Below are 19,482 nucleotides of genomic sequence, written 5' to 3'. Positions count from 1 at the left end.
TGGTTTTCAGGTAGGGTAACTGTATGATACGGCTGCCTTATATGCGGATGATTTATTGATTTTCCTCTGATTATGTCAAATCTGCCCCTATCGTCTTACAAATGATTACTCTATTTGGCAGTTATTCAGGCTTTAATGTAAATATAAACAAATCCAGCATTTTAGCATTGAAGTCGCAATCTGAATTCTCTCCCCAAATATCACTGTCCATAAAGTGGACTGAGTAATTCAGATATCTTGGGATATGGATATCAAGAGACCCATTTGAATTTACTCAGTTAAACATACAACTGCTGATGGATTATCTTATGTCAAATGTTTAAATATTGGAGTCAGTTACCGCTTACTGTCACAGGTCGCGTTTATTTAATAAAAATGATTGTGCTGCCTAGTTAAATAGGGGTGTCCTTTTCCCCATTCAATGCCAAATTAATCAGTCACAATCACTTTTTAATGTTCTAATTTTAATTTTGTGTATCCGCTTATATGATACTAAATGTTTATTTTGTATACACGCTGTGACATTGTATCTTTCCTTTTGTCTACCTACAAGTGATGGACTATGCCTTTTAAATAAGCTGCTGCTATTTGGGAGAAGCCCTAAGTAGGGTCTTAAAATAACCCTAGGGATAATTACACACATTATTTATTTCATTGCTGTGCCCCCCCTCCCCACACCCCAAGACAGGACCTGGGTATACTCACCCCCTTATACCAGCAATGGCTTGCCCTCTTCTGTCTGATCACTATTTGTCTGTGCCCCACAAAATCCAGCACATGCCTCAGAACCCCCTCCCCCATCTCCTTTTCCCCTGAGATGTAGTCTAGGTGCCTGTTATACATAATGTGAATGTCTACTAACGTTTGCTTTGTGTACTTGGTGTTTTCTGATGTGAGTATTTGTATCTTTGATTTCTTTCCAGCTGCTTGCCTTTTTGCAAGGACTATTTACATTTTACCATCATGGCTATGAGCTGGCTAAAGACTTCAGTGACTTCAAGACGCAACTTACCATAAGCATCCAGAATGTAAATACTACTTGGCTTTAATTTTCCTTCTACGTAAGGTGGTAGAGAAAAAAAATGAACGATGAGCGAGAGATCTGCAGATCAATTAATTCTGCGATTTTATCTCCTAGTGTGTACCCAGCCTAAGGGCCAGTTCTATCAAGCTTCAAAAGTGATAAAATGGAGAGATAAAGAGCCAGCCAATCAGCTCCTTTTTTCAAACCCAGCCTGTAACATGGCAGGCTGGAGCAGAGTGACTAGCTGTTCATCATTCTCCATTTTATTACTTTTTGAAGCTTGATACATCTGGTCCTTAGTATTTTCTGACCTTGGTCCTCAAGGCACACTGTGCTGCAGGCCACAATCAGGGGTTGGCTGGCAGCTTTTACCTGGGGGGGCAAACACAAGCAAGTGGCCCTGGAGTCATAAAAGGCGAGATGTGTTCCCGGATGCTGCCTGGACTTGCCTGGAAGTCCCCCTGCGCAGAGACCCAGGCAGCCTCACACCGTAATGTCCATTACACGTTATGCCAGGGCTCAACTTTTTTTTTCCAAATAGGGACAACAGGGACAGTGCGAGCCAAAGTCACCCGCCAAAAACGTGCGCTATATTGCCTATTACATGTCACACACCGATTACATAGTATACCACATGCCATAATGCCCATTACATATTATGCCACACAATGTAATCCCCATTACAAGTTATCCCAAACACCGTAATGTCCTTTACATATACCACACATTGTAATGGCTATTAAATATTATGCCATATAAGTGCCGCTTAGCCACATGCTAGGGGTGTCATGGGGAGTGCAAATGCTTGTTGCGAAGGGGATGTTTAATGACTGTCTCAGACAGTGGCAGGCAGCCGAAGCCAGACAGAGCACGTTGCCACTCCGCCTTAGTTCCGCTGTATCGGATACCAGTAGGAAGAGGAGAGCCAGCTAGACGTGTAGGTCCACGGAGCTATTTGAAATCTCTCGCCAGTTTGCAGAGCAGCAGCCAATCAGGAGCCGATTGGCTGGCGGACTGCGAGCAGGTGCAATATTTGAAATAGCTGGCTCTCCCCCAGCGGCGGCAGCATGTCTCTCTTCTTCTGTTCCCAGCCCTGTACAGTAGATGGCAGAGTGGCCCGGGGGTACATGGCACCCTGCCGCCCAGCCCAGCCTGCCATTGGATACAATGTAGAAAAGGGTAGTATAGACAACATGCCAAATCTAGTAGCATTTGTAGGTGATAGATACTGTATATGAAAAGTAATTGTAATAAATTGTTGATAATAGATACGATTTTTATATAGTAATATACTAGTAAGTATATTACTATATAAATCATTTGTACAGGCCACTGATGCAGGTTGTTTCTGTTTGTTTTTGCAGACACGGGATCGGTTTGAAGGCACGCGCTCAGAGGTGGAAGCTTTAATGAAGAAAATGAAAGAGAACCCCCATGAGCAACAAACCTTTAGCCCATACACAATGGAGGGTTATCTGTATGTCCAGGAGAAAAGTGGGTACAGCCATGCAAGTGGTCATAGTATATAGCACATAGTATATATTTGTCTAGCAAACCTGCTGGTCAACTCCCCCCAGATGTACAAACCCAAGTATTCAAAAATATTAAATGCATGTATATTCCCCATTAACCATAACATTAAAACCCTAAACGTGGCGTGAATAACATTCATTACTTCATTACAATGGCCTCTGTCAAGGGATGGGTTATATTCAGCAGGAAAAATGGGCAAAGAATAAGGGTCTGCGTGACTTTCACAAATGCCAGATTGTTATGGCTAGACCTGGGTCCATTTCCATTGGTGCTGGTCATGATGCTGTTCTGCATCGGGTTATACCTATTTCCTGCCACCGCCGAGGAGCACCAGCACTAAAAAGCTGGCCATACACTTATTCAATTTTGCTCGATTTCAAAACACCGGGCCAATTAATCAGATGAAAACTGGCAAATCTTGCGTTTTTAAGCTCTAAGATGTACAGTACCAATGCGTATTGGATCGGAGCCCATAGGTCGCTAGTGCTGTATGAATGATCTATATCTAGTTCGAACCTTTGGCTGTGATTTCTCCCCTCGGGAAAGTCGCAGTAATGTTTGGTGGCCTTAAGTCCACCCAGCAGGCATGCCCACAGCTTCCTACCAGTGCTGGGCACAATCTTGTAATAAACTTGGTCTGTGGGGGCATTTAAAATTGCAGCAGTTCCGTAGCTATTCCGTCAGACACGGGCTAGAACAGATCGGATTGTAATTTTTATATAAAATTAGGTGTAATACCTCGATGAGCTGAAAATGGGCAGATGCCTATAAGAAATTTAGTACAACGCCCTATTAGATCTTGATCAATGTGTCAAAATTGTCATAGTCAAATAATCCTTTTTAAAAAATCTGTTAAAATACAGAATTCACACAGTCTTACAACACATTTTATGCAATGTGTAATTCTGACAGAAAGCTGCAAGATTAACATGATTTCATTTGACAACTTTATCCCCTTTATAACACTGATATGAATTATTGATGGTGAATCCTTGGTGTATTGGTTTTGTTTTATCCTACGTGTTTCATCTCCTTATGAGACTTCATCAGGGGTTAATCTCTGCCGTGGTATTGGTTAGGGACTTTTGTAGTTTACGACAGGGATGAATTATTCTGTGATTTCTAGATGTACCTAAAAACATTAGATCATTAAACTATTTTTGGTTAATATAAATAAAAAATGGGAAGGCTTATAACCTTTTGTAGATATACACTTGTTAGTTTTATTTTATGGTATTACCAGCATGATGGCAATAAAATGGTTGAAAAGATCAGCCGATATGTCTGAACCAGATTATATGTGTGTATCCAGTCTCCTTTATATTCATAAATACCTTGTCATGCGAATTCTTTCTAACTCTTATCTTTGGTATTTGGCACACCTACATCATGAGATTAATGTCAATGGAAAACAAATCTCTCTTTTTTTTTTATTTTTTATTTTTTTAAATGAATATATTTTTGTCCATTGATTGTAGGGCACTTTGGGACCTCTTGGGTCAAACATTACTGCACCTATCAACGTGACACAAGGCAAATCACTATTGTCCCGTTTGACCAGAAGTCTGGGGGGAAAGTGGTAAGTTGTATGTTGAATATATTTCTGTGCAACACAGTAGGTTTAGGTCATAATAAATTATTAAATAGTTGTCTAATGCAGTGGTTCTCAACCTCGGTCCTCAAGGACCCCCAACAGTGCATGTTTTCCAGGTCTCCACACAGAATCACAGGTGAAATGATCAGCTCCACCTGTGATCTTTTAAAATAACGAGTGCACCCGGAAAACGTGCACTGTTGGGGGTCCTTAAAGGCCGAGGTTGAGAACCACTGGATTAAAGCCGCGTACACACGGGGCAATTTTAGCCAGTATCGACAGGGAGATGTACGGGGAAACTGTCGATAGGACCATCCCAGTACTGGTCGCTGGTTGCAGGAGAATGTTCCACCGACCAGCAGCTTTCTCCTTCAGTGACTCTGTTTTCATCAGCGACCATCGCTGATGAAAATGGGACACTAAGCGGTTTGGTCGCTTAGCGATATTAAGTCAAAATCACTCAGCGACCAAATCGCTTTGTGTGTACGGAGTTTAGGAAACTCTTGTGTATATATAAATCGAACAAAAGAAACATTGAGTAACTTTTATAACAAGCTACAATTTTTCCTATGTATTTTTTTACAGATCTGATCGGTTCTCTAATAATTTGCAAAGCCCTGCATTCAGTTTATCATTAATCATTGCTCAACCAAAGTCAAATCCCACCCTGTGCCAAACTGAGAATCAATGTGCATGGCTTGCCTCCGAATACCTGGGCTTGCATGCATTTTCCCTGACATTCACAGAAAGAGGCCGGTTACCACCCCCAAATGCCAGCTTTCTGTCAATCAACTTGCATACTGCTAGCGATTTTAAAAAACAAAGGAGTTTATCTAAGGATGACCTAGCGCACAGGAAACGGTAGTTAGGTCGACATACATTGGGTTGACCACTAAAGGTTGACATGCCTAATGTCGTCAGGGTCATAAGGTCGACCTATGTATTAGGTCAACATGCGCTACCATCCACTAGGGTGTGGAGGGAGAATAAGAATCGTGTGCACGAAGCATGGCGAGCGCAGCACTCCAATTAGGTGTCCATGTCGACACTCGTTACAAAAAATGTAAAATACCCATGTCGACCTTGCCAATGTTGAACTATACATGTGTTGACATTATGACCCTGTCGACCATAGGCATTTTGACAGTTTGTCTGTGACCTTCAGTATCCCAATGTATGTCGACCTAGTGACCCATACCCCTAGCGCACACATACAAGCTGGAAGTATGCGTAGTTTACATGCGGTATAGTGGTTGTGGGTCTGGCACATTTTTTTTTAAATTATTATTATGAAACCCTGTTAATTTCTGTTTGCTTTCCAGTATGTACAGTATGCTACATATAGAACATTGAGATTAATGGACAATTGATATCAATAGTTACAATTTGAATATTAAATTTGCATATCTTTAAAAAAAAGTCCATTTGGAGCAAAGTAAACCAAGGGAATTCCTTTAATCTAAGGGAGTTCTTCCCATAATACACAGGAATGCTCTTCATTTTTTAACCCAGTAGTAACTACTGTTATAACTCATGAGACACTACTTCTTCATTGGGAATGAAGCCCATGCAAGCTACTAAGCTGGAAGCCCCTCTGGTACGCTCTGCGATCCAAACAAACATCCATGTTACAAACCATGGGCATTTAAGGCTCTTTATGATACTTGTATTGTTCAAAAGCTCAATACAGATCACCAGCATTTTGAGTCTCGGCAACAGTTTTTTAGCGCCTGTTTACTCGCGTTAAAAAAGTGGCACTGAGCCTCGAAACGCTGGTTATCTGTATTGATGTATTGAACAATACAGGTATCACAAACACCATTGAGTGCCACTGATTTGTTACACTGTTCAGAATCTGCACTCGCCCATCCACCAGCCTCCCTATGATAGGCATTCGCATCAGGAAGTCTCCCCCCCCTCACACAGTCATTTGCAGACAATAGTGCGCAGACTTTAAAAGAAGGGAGTGAGGGGTGGGGACATCAGAAACCACTGAACTATACATCAGCGGCCAGGGGGGGGTTTCTATGTACTCCGTTTCTGCTCAATTTTTTGGCAATTAATGTGCAAAGGTAGAGTTCTACGCTGGTTAAATTGATTTTACAATAAAGACATGCTTTTTCATGTGTGGTGACTTTGTGAATGAACTAAAATGTAACAAGCAGTGTCCAAAATTTGCTACAAATGCACCCAGATATAAGGATGACCTGAAATGAGTACAGACACATGCGACTGAATGTAATGGCCTATGGAGGTATAGGACTTTTGTGCAAACCTGACCAATTTATTTTTCTTCTACGATACCCATGGCAGGTATCACTCAGGGATATTTCTCCTTTCCTAGGTTTAGACAGGACAATTTTTTTCCTTTAGGGACCACCCCAGTCTATATCACTGCACTCCTCCCCTTACTGTGTGTCTTTCGAGTGTCTCCTCACATATAGATCCATAGGAAAAAAAGCATAGGCAAAAAATGGTGGGAAAACCATGGTTGCCATGGGATCTAAGAAATGAAATTATCGGTGAGTATAAAGGCCTCATACATTAGGCCGACTTGTCCTAGGGACAAGTCGGACCCAATTCTCCTGCGAGCCGCACGGGAGGCTCACATACAATTTGGCACTTGGTCTTCAAGGCAGCCACCTGGTCTTCTGTCCATGCTTTCGCCAGGCATTATGTGGTGGATGTCGCATCAACCTACCTTGCTGATCATGTGTTGATAGGTTCCTTAAATAATTAATTGCATTGATATTGTCTCCCGCCCCTTTTTCAGAGTGTATCCCTGAGTGATGACATGGGGATCGTAGAAGCAAACAGTGACTTGTACTAACCAATCATTCCATTTCTTCTTCGATCCCATGGCAGCCATAATTTTCCTACCCCTTCTTGCTTGAGTGTTTTTTATTCCTAATGACCTATACAGTATATAAGGAGACACTTGAAAGACACACAGTAGGGGGAGGAGCGCGGTTATATACATAGAGGGCGCGGTCCTTAAAGAATAAAAAATTGTCTGGTCTAAACCTAGGAAAGGGGGAATATCTCTGAGTGATGGCTGGCAAGAGATCTCAAAGAAGAAATTGAATTATTGGTGAGTATAATTTGCTGTTTTTTTAAAGGGCAATAGTCTACAATTCAAAACCAGGTTAATTTTAACTTGTAAATGACTGCAGCATTAAAAGAAAAAAAAACTTTGGTAGAATTTAGTACTCTGCCTCTATTGAATAATAATAATAATATAGAATAATAATTACAAGCCACATGCATATGAAAGTACTCCATCTTTGGCAGATAGTTGGCTGGGCTAGGCTGAGCGAGTTCGTTTTTTTTTTACATTTTGCAAAACACTATGGGTTACCTTATTTTCCCCCAATCTATTTCTGATTGGTGAGGGACAGAGGCAGTCATTTGTTTTTATGCTATATCATCCCTCCCAAAATGACCCTCTCCTGGAGGGACACAATGCTCTGTTCCTGCACTTCCCTTCTAATGTATGACTGCCATCACCTGTGGTGAAACACCTTTCTTATCAAGTAACTTGTTTAAAACAATTTTAGATGAAGACGGAAGTCCAGAAACCGAGCAATGTGTCCCTCCTGGTATAGATCATGTTGGAAGGTATGCTATATTGATGATGATACTAATGATCATGAGCAAGACCATATTACATTCATCTGAATTGTTTTGCATTTTAACTGTTCTAAAATTGGTGTATTACAGAAAGTTCAGCAATTTTGTCGCACCCTAACAGCGGTGTGATAAATGACTGCCATTGTATGTGCAGTGGAATGTAGGGCCTCCTCTGTGCCCAGACAGAAATGACACATTTTATACAAGGTCACCTCTTATTCTCTGTGCTGGTACATACCTCACATGACACATTTATCATGTCGCTAGGCCATGCCAGTTCTATATACGATGTTTGTTAAAGCTTCAGAATCAGCTGCTGAACTGTCACTTTCTGAGATCATCTGTTACCTGCCAGGTTGTAAATTAGGATTTTTTTTATTCTTTTGGAAATGTGATTCTGCTATAAATAGTTTTTAGCAGATTTCAATAACCTTATTTTATTTAAAAAATGTAACTGGCTAACATGTCTTTGAAAATACATTTCTGTCCTAAAAATGTCCACGTGCTGTATAACAGTATATTTTTGGCAGTCACTAATACACGTTTGGCACTCATCAGGGAGAAGAAGACATAGTTTACTTGAAGTCTTGCATACGAAGAAAAACAGACTCCATTGAGAAGAGGTTTTGCTTTGATGTTGAACTTGTTGATCGGTGAGTGCACTTTAAGAAACCATAAATACTTAATGCTCTGCTTTTATTCATCTCCTGCAATTATATTAAATGCATCATAATGATGACAGTGGAAGCTGCAGCTGTGGATTTAAGCTTCCGTCCCTAGGTACTAGGTAAGTGTGCGGCAAGTACATGTCGGCTAGCCACATACAGAATGTTGCAGTGCAGGCTTCTGCATGCTAAGCTGGGAGAGGAGGTAATAACACCTAGAATATATAGGTGTGCTTGGAGAATGGGGAAGGTTGGGCCCATTGTAGTTCTATGCCTCTTATTATCGGTGTCTTATGCATAATAACAATAATAAAATGGATTTGGGGGCTTGGCCTGCCTAACTGCCGAGGCGGCGGCAGCAGCAGAATTCAGGAGCTCCTGAACAAATCTCTTTAAAAGAACCCCTGCTTGGGCATCCACAACTCTGGCTCTTATAATTGGTGGCTCCGCCATTGCTTTCCCCCCTCCCTGACCCGGGTGGTGTGTTAGGAGGTGGTTTGTCCTTCTCAGTGGCTTGCTTCCCACTCACCTCTGAAGCTTTTTAGATTTCGGACAGTGCTGCCGGCGGATGGCTCGTGCCCATTCCCTGCCAAATTATGTGTCCTTTTCTGGCCGGTGATTGGGAGTGGCGGTGTCGCGCGGTCTGCCCTCTGCAGGGCACCTCAGCCTGTGGGTGCAGAGACCCGAAGTGGAACCTGCTGGAGGCCACCAGGCGGGAGAGGGAGGGTGGCTGCCATCTTGTTGGAGATGAGATGGAGCTTGCCCACAGATTCCAAAGCTCCTCAATCATTAGCCAGTAGTTTAGACCACGGAGGATATTAGACCAGAGGTTCCTGAGTGGGATGTACATATTTGCATTCTATACCTAATCTCTGATATACTGTACTATACCCTATCACTCTTATATTTAGCGGTTATGACAGTTTGAAATTACGTTTTCATTTTTTTCTAAGGAACTAGAACTTCTACAATTGAAGTGCTTTCTTGTCCTATTTCAGCTTTCTACACAATGCTGCATAACAGTCAGAAAGATCACGTCGGGGTACCCCCAGTGAACTTTTTTTTAAATGATTTCCCCAGTTCAGGGAGACTAAAGCAATGCTTTGGCTTATAAATCCCATAAACCATTATTAGCCCTCCTTTTCATCCTACGGCTATACCCTCCACCACCCCACTGGCCATGGGAGATAATGCCCCACTAATGATCGGTTCCATGAAGCAATTACTTGCCTCATTTAAATTGGCTATTTAGACCTGTTAACAATCTATCAAGGCTGTTGGTCAATATGTGGATCATCTGGAAAACTAGCTGGAGGAAGTACTGAAGTCTCACAATTACCTAATCACTCCCCATAAAGAACTTTAAGAAAGTACAGCTCTCCGCAGTAGACTGGGAGATTTGGAAGACCGATCCCTCAGAAATAACGTTAAAGTTAGAGGCATCCTGGAAACAGACTCTAATGAATGAGTATTTTACCGACCTCTTCATGAAACACTTACCAACTCTACAAATAACTGACATTCTGCTTAACAGTATACACTGCATCCCTAAAGCCAAGAATGCTCCAATGGATGCCCCACAGGACACTCTAATGAGATTTCACTAGTTTCATATTAAAGAACGGGCTGCTAGACCCACAGACGCTAATAATGCAATCCTGGGAGATCTTCAGCTATTTGGAGACCTTTCTGCTTCAACACTCGCCCTGAGTGCACCTCACTGATCCCCATGATTTTTGCCATAGAGGAGGATGTCCAAACGCATTATGAGTTTGAAATTGCTGGTCTAGCACACATCACCAAACAATAGGCAATTAACAAAATGGGCCACCTGGAGTGCTTACAGAACATTAAACATGAGTGTCCCTTGAATATACCTGGTGTACAATAAGACTTCTATGAAAACATAGCTCTCTGTGTCCATGCCAACATGCTATTTATTTAAGATAGATTATTAATTGTTACTGCTTCTAATGCTAAACTCCACCACTGTCTTAAATTGTTTAATTCCATCATATCTTGACATCTAAAGGTCCATACACACTGCAGCACTCACCGCTCATCGCTGGGGCATACACACTGGGCGGCTTTGAGCTGAAAGCCGTTTAAACCTGCTGTTTTGAGCAGCTTTCAGCTCAGTCACCTAGTGTGTATGGGCCTTAATTATATCTTTGAGTTTCTCTTCTTTCTTTTAATTAATTATTTTTTCATCAATGTATGACTAATTTGTTGCTTATCTACATAAGTGATCATTTGTGTATATGTTATCCCCTCCCTTCCCCTTCCCTCTATTTCTTTCTTGTATTCCTTCCCGTTATACAAAGTAATAAACAACATGAATTGGTCAGTGGAGCTCATCCTCTGATGTAATTAGGTGCAGACTTTGAACTTGCGCTTTATTTGTCCCTGCCATGGCAGCCAGTGAGACTAGGGAGCTGCTGCACCATGTCTTTCCTCTGTGCAGGTGCACTTCTATTTCTTTTCTTTGAATGTCCGCCCCGACAGTGACCCTGCCCTTCTCCTTCTCCCACATCACTGAAATGACTGACTAAGGAGTTGGCTGCCATTTTGAAAGTAAAATGTAAAAAAAATCAATAAAGAAAACCCACAGCGCTTGCTGTCTAAAAACCATTATATTAGCTTACTTTAGAACATTTTGTAGCGGCAATTTTGATTTCTAGTACTGTTGCTATCTCAGGCAGAAATAAGAGCGAGACTAAGGGTGACATTTAATAAGATGCAATTTTATCGCGTTTTTGGAAATCGCACCATATTGCACTTTAAAAATGCATTTTTTGCCTAAATTTGCATATTTAATGAGGTGCAAATTCTTGGCCAAAGTGCAATATGGTGCCATTTTTAGTCATGGAAATGTGCGATTTTTGTGTAAAAATAAATAAAATAAAATAAATGGTGTGGGGTCCCCCTTCCTGAACATAACCAGCCCTGTGCTAATTGCGCTGGTCCTGGGTCTAAAAATGCATGTGACAAAAAAACTAGGGGTCACCCGTATTTGGAACCAGCACCGGGCTCCAACAGCCTGCGGCGTCATGCCACAGCCGGGGGACACTTTTTTTTTTTTTTACATAAGGTCCCCCAGCCATTTGCTCACTGTTGCTGGTCAGTGGGATAATGGGAGTGGTGACCCCTCAAAAAAGGGGTTCCCCCAGGCTTCACCCATCCAGGGCTGAAGTCTGGTAAAAAGAATATTTAAATAAAAACGCACTCGCACACACAGAGAAAAGTAAAACTTTAATCCACATACACAAATTTTACACCAGCATACATTACCATTCCAGGCTTCAGCATTGAATGTCTCTCCTGCATCAGCTCACCCCGCACTGACAGCGGAGGGGAGCCAGCTCCCCTCGTACTGACTGCGGGGTGAGCCGGCTCCCCTTTCCACTGATTGCGGGGTGAGCCGGCTTCCTCCTAGCCTGCTGTTACTGCGCTATAGATGCTCTCAGCCCCGTTGACTGTATGCATCTCCATGAACGGAAAAAAATATTTTCTCCAGGATAAATTATTGGGACATCCTTTTAATGATTCCCCCCCCCCCCCCCTCCTGCCCCCAGCAATGACTAATGAAGCAGTTGGAAGTTTCTAATTAGCTTAGTTAGTAATTACTCTCCTTCCATAGCAATGATTTCTCCAGTGGTCTGTTTCTGGACTCCTGCAGCAGTGGTGAATGCATTTGTGTGAGCCAAACAACCCCCTACCGCCTGAGTCAGCAGCTGGGAGATCTACATTTCCCAGCAGCCCCCTCCCCAGTGCAAAGGTGGAAGTGCGACAACTAGGGAATTCAGAGACCACTGGTGAGAGGTTTTTTTTTTCACATAGACCCCAGATAATTTAAAAAAATAAAAAAAATCTTGAAATGCACACCCTAATTACACACATGTATCATACTGGGGCTGAGGGACTAGACCATTTTTAAGCTCTGCTTTCTCATATTGAGCAATAATCGAGGTTCTTGGTATATTTATTGGCAACAAAATATTAGCATCTATTTGACCTAGTCTCTCCTGAGGGGACCCTTATACCAAGTTTGAATCTGAAGTGCGGGACCGAATGATTTCCTAGTGGTAGTGTTTTCTGCTAGGTACGCTCCAGACTATCTGTCCTAGTTTTTTGCAGTCCAGACTGCCATTAGCACTTTCAGTGGGAAGCCACTGCGATAACTGCTTTTTAGAGGCTGAAGCAATTCCTAAAAGCTGGGTTTGGAGCGGTTGGCCATATTTAATTTTTTTTATTTTTGACTATCCTTTATCCTGTAAGATCATTTTAATGCATGCACAATGTCAACAGTGCCTAAGTAGTCTGACCGGCAGCCCAGTCTGTTCTCCAATCTTAAAGTAGCACAGACCATATAACTATCAAGACACCACACAACAGAGCAAGTGGGAGCCTGATGCAATTTATTGAGCACTGAGTGTGGTTATTATGTATACATTGTGGAAGGACTATTGGGCGGTCCATATACTCTGAAGTGAAGCAGTAGGTCTGTTTAATAGAATTAAATCCGCAAAAAAAATCTTAATCTTCAGCAAAAACGTGGGAATGTGGTAAAATAGCTCATGCCCAGTTAGAAATAAATAGTTTAAAAGCCATCATGTGCAGTAGAGCAGATGACACCAGGAAACCAGTAAGATCGCTCCTTCAGTATTCTGACTTCTGGGCTGATTTGTATAAATTACTGGCCGTGCCTTCCTGGCATTGCTAGGGATCATGCGGGCGCCGGCGGAGAGGCGCTCCATCTGTCTGATATGCAGGCGCGTCTCAGTAATTATTGCAGCAGGGCAGGGGCGGATCCAGGATAAAATGACAGGGGGGGCACCATGATAAGAGGGTTTAGGTGGGGGAGGGCCGGTGTTAGTGGTGCCAGTGTACATGTTAAGAGAGTGGCAGAGAGAGGGTGGGAATGGGATTAAAAATAGGCGCTGGCATTTAAAGTACGCAGGCCCACCATGGCGACAAAAGCGAAGGATGTAGTTGTACGCACGCCGAAGGCACGCTCCGGAAAAGAGGTGTGGCCACTCAACAGAGGTGTGTCCTTGAGTGTAGTCTACAACACCATATACAACTTCTACACATTATGCAACAAAATACTAGACCCCTTTATACTTCCCCCTTACACATGATGCCAATTGGAATGACACTAAATTCATATAATTCCACATGAATTGAGCCAAAATGTAAATCATGCCACATGGATTGTGTCAAAATTCACATAATGCCACATGGATTGAGCCAAAATTGAGCCAAAATTTACATAATAACACACGGATTGAGCCAAAATTCACATAATGCCAAATGGATTGAGCCAAAATTCACATAATGCCACACGGATTGAGCCAAAATTCACATAATGCCACACGGATTGAGACAAAATTCACATAATGCCACATATGTTGAGCCAAAATTCACATAATGCCACATATATTGAGCCAAAATTCACATAATGCCACACAGATTAAGCCAAAATTCACAATACGCTTCATAAACAGGGACATTGTACACCAAAGGCACGCATTAAACATTTACACCATAATGTCCATTACACGTTAAGTTACACGCCATTATGTCCATTATGTATTATGCCAAACACCATAATGCCTATTAAAAATTATGCTACATAAGTGCTGCTTATCTACATGCTCATTGCCAAGGGTTCCATGCTCATTGCCAGAGGTTCCATGCTCGTTGCCATGTGGGATTACATGTTCATTGCCAATGGGGAATACATGCTCGCGGTAAATTGGGGACAGCCGCCGCCAGGCAGAAGTGATAGCCACTGACAGTGGCAGAGTGTGGCTGTATTCAGAGCACTGCAGGTACCGGCTATTTGAAATAATACCCCTTTCACACCAGAAAATGCATTCCCAGTTTGGCCCCTTTTACACCAGCCTAGTCCCTGCATTTTCTGGTGTGAGGGGGAGAGAAAACCACCCCTCCCCCCCCCCCCCCCCCCCCCTTTAACCAGTCATCTCATTTAACCGGCTATATCTTCGGAAGCAACTGACCCATTTACATGAGTATCATATTGAAGAACTTTTGAGTGGGCTTTGAATGATTTTGGTCCAGTGAAACTGGAACGTTTGGTTCCAGAGTAATCTGCCCTCAAAGAACATGAACAGCCATGAAATTAAATTTCAAAAATAAAAAAATAGGTTTACACGCAATATCTCTGGAACCGATTGACCGATATGGACCATGAGATTAACCACAAGCTTCTGTGATGGCAGGGCGGCAGCCGTCGGAACCGGGTGGGGGTTGGAATTGACGGGTCCCATATTATCCTATGGGGAAAAAACGTTACAGCTTTGCCAGGCGATATCTCCGGTTCCCGGGGGGCTAGAGACAGGGGTCTGGGCTCGTTGGAAAGCCCTGGTCCTCAGCTACAAAATGAAATGACAGGGGGGGCACATGCCCGGGTGCCCCCCCCCCCCCTGAATCCGCCACTGCAGCAGGGTATCGCAACCCTGACCGTGTCCGCCTCAGGGAGACGAGGGTAGGGGGGTTCAGTAGCACGCGCGTCTCGTGCACAAAGTGGGTATGCGGGCGCAAGTGCGTCCTTTGCACAATAAAGGAGGTATTTGCAAGTGCTCCACGTTAAATACTGGCAAATGCCTCCTTTTCAAACCTCCACTATCCACGCCAGCCCGAAGCGTGGTGAGCGCACGCGTTAAGAATCTCCCCGGCCTGTTCAAAACCCCACTATCCACGTCAGCTTGGAGTTTATTTTATAAAGTGTGGTGAGCGCAGCGAGACGTGCGGACGCGGAATACATGTTATGTACGCTCGCCATACTTTATAATATCAACTCCACGCCGATGTGGATAGTGGGGGGTATGAACAGGTTGGGGGGACGCATAATGTGGATAGTGTGGGTGTTTCAGGAACACATTCACACCTGCCATATCATACATCTGAGAGAGTAATGAGGACATTTGATAACTGGATTTTAGTGAATAATAAAGAAGAAAAAACACTTAAAGTACAATAATAGGAAATAAGACAAAGAAAATAATAAAACGGGTATTGTTCAGTTTCTGCATTCACGGAAACTGCATTTGAAGTTGATGCAGTTGTGTCTGCATCTGTGTCGTCTGCTTTGTCAGCCTTTGGGAGCACAGTTAGGGCATATAGAATCCGCTGGAAAGCGTTTTCTGCGCCAGCCGTTATTCGCCAAATTCCTAAAGATAGGAGTCCAGATTTTGGCGCGCAGTGCCCCATTGCTACGCCACTTAGAAGATCCCAAAAGGCGTTCAATGTTTTGGGTATGAACCCCAGTCTCCGGATCAACAAAATTATACCGGTGATTTACCCATGCATGGTGGTACCCTGCCTGCTCCAGCGGTTGAGTGTTATATGGGCGCCAGCAATCGGAATATATAGTCGTCCCCGGTTCTATATATTTGTTGATGACAGCCATCCAGTTTCTGGCATTACGTCTGTCCACAGGCGTTTCAAAACACTCACCGGTGTCTCTGGATATGCCTCCAAACAACCACTGTTGAGGCAGCATGCGTCTAACATTACTTTTTCTCTGTACAAAGAGACTCTGGTCCAGTCCACCTCAACTATTTTTCCCGGACCGCCAATCTGGCGTTGGGGCTGCGACATTAAATCCACAGTGCAGAAATCCCGCATAAGGTTATTACACAGCACGGTGGTTCACAAAAAGATATGCTTGTGAGCTTCTGCCCATGAAAATATAAAACGAATGAGGGTAAGAAATGGGTTACGACAGCCCGGACCAACCAATGTGCCGCACGGAGACTGACAACGTTTTAATGTGGCAGTGCCACATTAACTCCTTCATACTCAAACGCATTGGGTGGCCATTAAGACAGGTTTGTGTCCGTGGCAGCCAATGGTGCTGTTGGAAAAATGCCAGACTCCTCCTCTGTCTGCAGCAGGTTAAACATCATGAGAGGTTCAGCAGCTATTCCTAATTAACAAAGAGCTTATACGAGCGTCAGAAATAATACAGCTGAATTCACTTCACCTCTGACTGACTACGGTAACTCTAACGCTGACTTCCTACGCCGAAACACCTTTGATAAAGCTGGCAGGACGCAGTGAAATGTGTTAGTTGCCTCCAGACCCAGGACAACACTTGTGGACCATTTATTGTTGTGGATCCGTGTTCCCGTTACCACTACCAGGATCCTCTATTCTTCAATATTGGCGGACACCGAGCACAGTTCCCCCAGGTGACATAACACCACCATCTGTCGCCTGACCTAGTGGGTTGTGAACCCTGCTCGGAAGCCTTTCCTCAATACTTACCCACCGTTGTCTTCTTGGCGGACACCGCTCCAAGGAAACCTCTGGTGATTTCAACTACCATCATTCACCCTAATAAGAGGATCTATCATCTGGTGAGCGGAAGTCCCTATCATCCTCCAGCAGTTGCTGCCTGCACCGCATAGATTGCGAGGACACCATCTGTATACCATCAAAAGAAGGATCCGGTAATGTGCACTTACCCCAAATATTTATGTGGTAACTTCCCCACATTCATTCCACATTGAATCACCCTCCACAGTGGTCTGGAACTTGTTGTGTTTTTACACCATTTTTCTTTTAATTTTTTATTGCATTGAATTGTATTAAATTGTGATCAGGTTTTAATTTATATCGGTAAAGGATAATACATAAACTCCAATCATCTGTTATCATTGTCATTGTTTTTTTAATAGTAGCGCTGCTCCACTTGCCTTGTGCTTGTATTTTTTCTACGCTGGCTGCTGAAACACTATGCAGATTCTGACAGGGACACTACGCTAACTACGTAACGGGCGCCGAGCTATTACGCAAGTACCAAAAGTGCAATGATGTAGAAAATACTTAAAGATGGCATGGACACTTACAATGCATAAGGAGCCTGTGCGACAGTTTCCTCTGTGTCGTCGGGTTTGTGTTGGCAAGGCAACAACATATGCAAGCATAGCCTAGGTGGATTCAGGGACAGGGGAGTGCTCATTGTTTTGACAGAAGATAGGGGTTGCCTCCTTATCACCAATGTGTACCTCTGCCCCCCCCCTCCCCCCACCTTATTTCCCATTTTCATTACCTACCCTGTGGCGTCAGAGATGAACTGATGCATTAATTTTGTTTGCTAATTAGCCAATTAATGCTTTCTGGCCATTTGCAGGTTTCCAAATGAGGCCCTAAAAAGTATTTTTTTTCTTTGTCCATCCTGGCGACACAGCTCAACCATGGGATGTAGGAGGGTCCGTAGGAGCAAGGCACCTATGCTGACTTCTTTTGAGAGGCAGGCTCCTCCCTTCTGCATCCCAGAATTCCTCTCAGAAGTTTTAGGTGCCCACTGGAGTGGGTGCTGTGCTGACTGGCCGCTGACTGCAGCCATTTTGTGTAGAGTAGCTAGGTGTTTTTTATTTTATTAATATTCACTAGTTAATGCAGGTATCCAGTGTGTTTCTTCCACAGGAAGTTCATACACACAGAGCGCAGCAGAGGCTGACAGAAGCGCATCCTGTCAGCTCTCTGTGACCAGAGAGACGCAGCTGCGTCTTCTGCACAGCGCTTCAACCTCCATTACTAAGAGGTTTTCCTGGACCCCGGGGGGCATCCTGAACCGGCTCCCTGCTATGGGGGGATCTTGTGGACGGGCCCCCCGCTATGGCGGACGCCATTTTCATGGGTTTATAGGCTGAAATCCTGAAAAGGAGTTGAGTTGAAGCCTATTACAGGAACCGATGTATCAGGGGGATTTGTGCCCCTCATTTGAGTCTGTGCCCAGTGGGGCTTAAGCCAAGAGGTCTGAGCAGTCTGAACCTGTGTGGGTGGCTGCGTTGGGGAGGTCTATGAATGCTTTGGTTCAGGCTTTTAATAGGCAGAGACATGATGTGGTGAAATCTCCTGGCCCCCTTTCCTCCTCTGAACCGTCTGTGTGCTCTATTACCCCATCTCAGGGGGACCCAGCTTTGTTGCAGGTCATGCAGTACACTGCACTGAGTGTTTATAAAATGAACGTATTTATGGAGCAATTTGCCAAAACCCCTAAGGTTGCTTCACCCAGACACCCCTTATCTACACCTCCCCTGTTGAACTTAAATTCTGATGAGGAGGGTGTGTGCACAGAGGATATCTTTTGGGACCATAAGGAAGAGGTTGAATCTTCTGTTATTGAGGATTTAATCCTGGCAGTTAAGCACACTTTAAATCTTTCGGAAGAGGATAAAGGTACCTGCTCATTGTGTTTTTAAGAAAATACGCAGAGATTCTTGATATTACCCTTGGATGAGGGCATGATTTCTTTACTGGGGGAAGCATGGCAAACACCTGACCTTCTAGGCATGAGGCTTCTCATGCCTAAAAGGTTTGCTAACATGTACTCAATGCCAGAGAAACATGTAAAATTTTGGGAGAAAATCCCTTTAGTGGATGCACCTGTGGCCAGGTTATCTAAGTCCACGGCTTTACTTGTTCAGGGGGGTGCAAGACCCGGTGGACAAAAAAATTGAGGGATGCATAAGCCAGTGTTTGAAGGAGTGGGATTTACCCTACACCCTATTATTGCCTCTGCGTGGGTATCAAAGGCTATGATTAAATGGGCTGAAGCTTTACGTAATCAACTTCAGCCTGACTCTGAGGCCTTTTCATTGGCTGAAAAGATTTGGTGTGCATATGTGAGGCAGGGGAAGAAGGTGCCAAGATGGTATCAAAACTGTCGGCCACTTCTGTTACATCAAGGTAAAGGCACCCAGATCCCGTTTCTGGGCTTTCCCTAAGAAGAACCCGTCCAAAAGCGAGGATAAGTCCTCCGCATGATGGGGCAGAGACTCCCCGTTGTGGGTTCAGAGTGGGGAGTCTCCTCCTGCAGTTCGGGACCAGTGGAACATCTCCACCATGGACCCGTGGGTTCTTTTCATAGAGGGTTACAGAATAAATCTCAGGGTGACACCTGAGGTTGCAGGGTCTGTGGTCCAAGTAAGAATCCAAATTGCCGATCAATATCTTGGAGCTCCGGGCAGTTTGGAATGCCCTGTTACAGGCGGAGGATA

At 43.7% G+C, this 19,482-nt stretch overlaps 1 protein-coding gene across 4 annotated transcripts in view; it reads left to right on the top strand.

The window, feature by feature from the left end:
* ARHGAP26 (Rho GTPase activating protein 26) overlaps positions 1 to 19,482 on the top strand; it is a 502,534-nt gene that overhangs the window by 116,203 nt on the left and 366,849 nt on the right. For all 4 annotated transcript variants that reach the window (XM_083181921.1, XM_083181920.1, XM_083181919.1 and 1 more), the window contains exons 7-10: positions 924 to 1,028; positions 2,389 to 2,518; positions 4,036 to 4,136; positions 8,340 to 8,434. In XM_083181921.1, coding sequence (XP_083038047.1) covers positions 924 to 1,028; positions 2,389 to 2,518; positions 4,036 to 4,136; positions 8,340 to 8,434 — 431 coding nt within the window. The remainder of the gene's footprint in view (positions 1 to 923; positions 1,029 to 2,388; positions 2,519 to 4,035; positions 4,137 to 8,339; positions 8,435 to 19,482) is intronic.

This window comes from Crinia signifera, chromosome 4 (assembly GCF_055691185.1).
Source record: "Crinia signifera chromosome 4, ASM5569118v1, whole genome shotgun sequence".
In the NCBI taxonomy this organism is placed as follows: domain Eukaryota; kingdom Metazoa; phylum Chordata; class Amphibia; order Anura; family Myobatrachidae; genus Crinia; species Crinia signifera.
This window is presented reverse-complemented; position numbering and strand designations above follow the sequence as displayed.